The 2,169-nt window shown below is 33.4% G+C and overlaps 1 protein-coding gene across 1 annotated transcript in view; it reads right to left on the bottom strand.

The window, feature by feature from the left end:
• The window catches only part of CCDC110 (coiled-coil domain containing 110), a 38,142-nt gene that overhangs the window by 3,627 nt on the left and 32,346 nt on the right, over positions 1-2,169 (bottom strand). Inside the window, exons 4-6 of the mRNA XM_008574762.1 lie at positions 1,785-1,840; positions 1,481-1,546; positions 123-233 (exon numbers count right to left, since the gene is read on the bottom strand). Coding sequence (XP_008572984.1) covers positions 123-233; positions 1,481-1,546; positions 1,785-1,840 — 233 coding nt within the window. The remainder of the gene's footprint in view (positions 1-122; positions 234-1,480; positions 1,547-1,784; positions 1,841-2,169) is intronic.

The following is a 2,169-nucleotide window of genomic DNA, read 5'->3' on the forward strand; positions in this document are numbered from 1 at the left end:
TTCATCTCTGACAATCCATTCTTCCTGTGAAGAAGGGAAGAATGTAAGGATGAGGATAAATCGGTCGTAGTGACATTTTTGAAGTACCTAAATATAGAAGTAATTTGTACAGAATAACATACCAAATCCTTTCCAATGCGTGTGCCGAATTCTAGATTTTTTTCTGAGCTCAATTGTGGGTTTTCTACTTCAATAATACTTTTGTTCAATATTTCACTGATTTCAGACTGTACCTTTAAAAGATGAATCAAGAGTGTGTTAGAATTTGATTTCAGATTGATAAACTTACGAATGTACAGAAATAATAGATAACTGAAAGATACCTTTAAATTTCCTACACATAAACATTCTTTCCCATCATATAGAATATAAATTAAATTTATTTAATTTATGGTAATCTCTATCATTAAATAAATCTTTAAGAAAATTAAGTCTTTATTATATGACTATAAAACTGGAAAGACTTAGTAAAACAAAATTTTATAAACTATATTCAAATAATTTTAGATGCTTGATTTTTACATAGTTGGATAAGTAGAGGAGACCTTTGATCTCTGTCATCAGAATAGAATCTATTCTGTCACCCTCTGCAGGAGTTTATCTTTTTCCATTTCCCTGCAGCTTCCTTTAGTACAAGAATATTGGGATAAAGTTTATATCGGGTCTCTAGTGAATGCGTGTTGTGTTTGCAGCCCCAGTATTCATGCCTGATCCTTCTATATACTCCTTATTTCTTTTGGATGAAGTCTATGTGCCTCTGGTGATACTGACCCCACATCTAGCTCCAAGGGTGGGCATGTGACTCAGAGCCAACTTATCAGAGAACTGCAACCCTCTGGACAGTGACTGGTTCAAGCACTGCATGTGACCCGATCTGGGGCAATCAGGATTAGACCAAGAACCTTAGTATAAACTGGTAAGAGCAAAGAATGCTATGCTCTCTTCTGTCTGACTTGAATATGAAAGGATAAAAGACTGGAGCTTCTAGAGACCTTTTGCTATGAGATAGAGTCTGAGACTTCACCAGTATGGAAAGCAGAACCAAGATATGGAGTGCGACTAGTTCCTGATGACACGAGTCCTGTTGGTAAGGATTAAGCCATCCTGAAGAGAGCTATCTCTAGGACTTTCAGTCACTTGAACTTTTAAAGTGCATTTTTCCCCTAAGCCAGTTTGAGTTAGATTTTATATCACTTATAATAGGAGTCACTATTTGTAGACTATACACAGGTAGCACTTTAAATGTGTATTTAAAAAATTACTGTTATTTCTTTTTGGCTTCTATCCAGATACAAGTATAACAGAATGAAGAACATAGTTTCCTTTAAACAAATCATGACCCCCCATTTTGAATATGTTGTGGCTTCTATTATATTAAATTCTATATCAGCAAATCAATTGGCTAGCTATCATCAGCCTAGAAGATGGGATAATAACTTAAATTTAGGTACTTCCTACATATACATTAAAAGGAACATACCATGCTAACATTCTGCAAAGTCTGCATTCGTAGTGCTTGAAATGATTCCAACTGATGCTGAAGGACCTGTAATAAAATTAAAGTACTTTTTTTTATATTCTCAGAAATTGCCTATTACCAGAAAGGATCACACAATGATCAGGTGACTCACATTCTTAGTCATTTTTTGGTAACTCTCCATTGCACTTTCATGAAGATTTTTGTGAGAAAAAAGTGGAAGAACCCATATGCATTTAGGAAGTATTTATTCTGAAAAAGATCAGCCTTTACACAGGATCTTGGAGATAAAATGAAATATACTTACTTTCAATGCTGATTGTGGTTGGATTTGATTTTCTGATTCTGATGTGCAACCATATTCTACAAAATAAAATTGAAAAACCATGTGATTTAATTCCTAAATTTTATTTTTAAACAGCTGTAATAGAAAGTAGTCTCCTTACTTTCTTAGTGAGACAGAGAGATGAGAACATTCGATATTCACACTGTGCCAGTCACATAATAAAGTTAAGAAATAATTCTCACTTAAAATACCCACTTGAGGTTGTAATAGTGTTTTTATTTTTATAATAAACCATTAACTTGCAACACCAAACTTGGAAATCTCAAAAAACTCAAATATCTATGTTTCTGGTGTGTAAACTACACTCTTTTTTTTTTTTTTTAACTACTAATCTTCATGTTATAGG

Source organism: Galeopterus variegatus, unplaced genomic scaffold, assembly GCF_000696425.1.
Source record: "Galeopterus variegatus unplaced genomic scaffold, G_variegatus-3.0.2 Scaffold1097, whole genome shotgun sequence".
Classification (NCBI taxonomy): domain Eukaryota; kingdom Metazoa; phylum Chordata; class Mammalia; order Dermoptera; family Cynocephalidae; genus Galeopterus; species Galeopterus variegatus.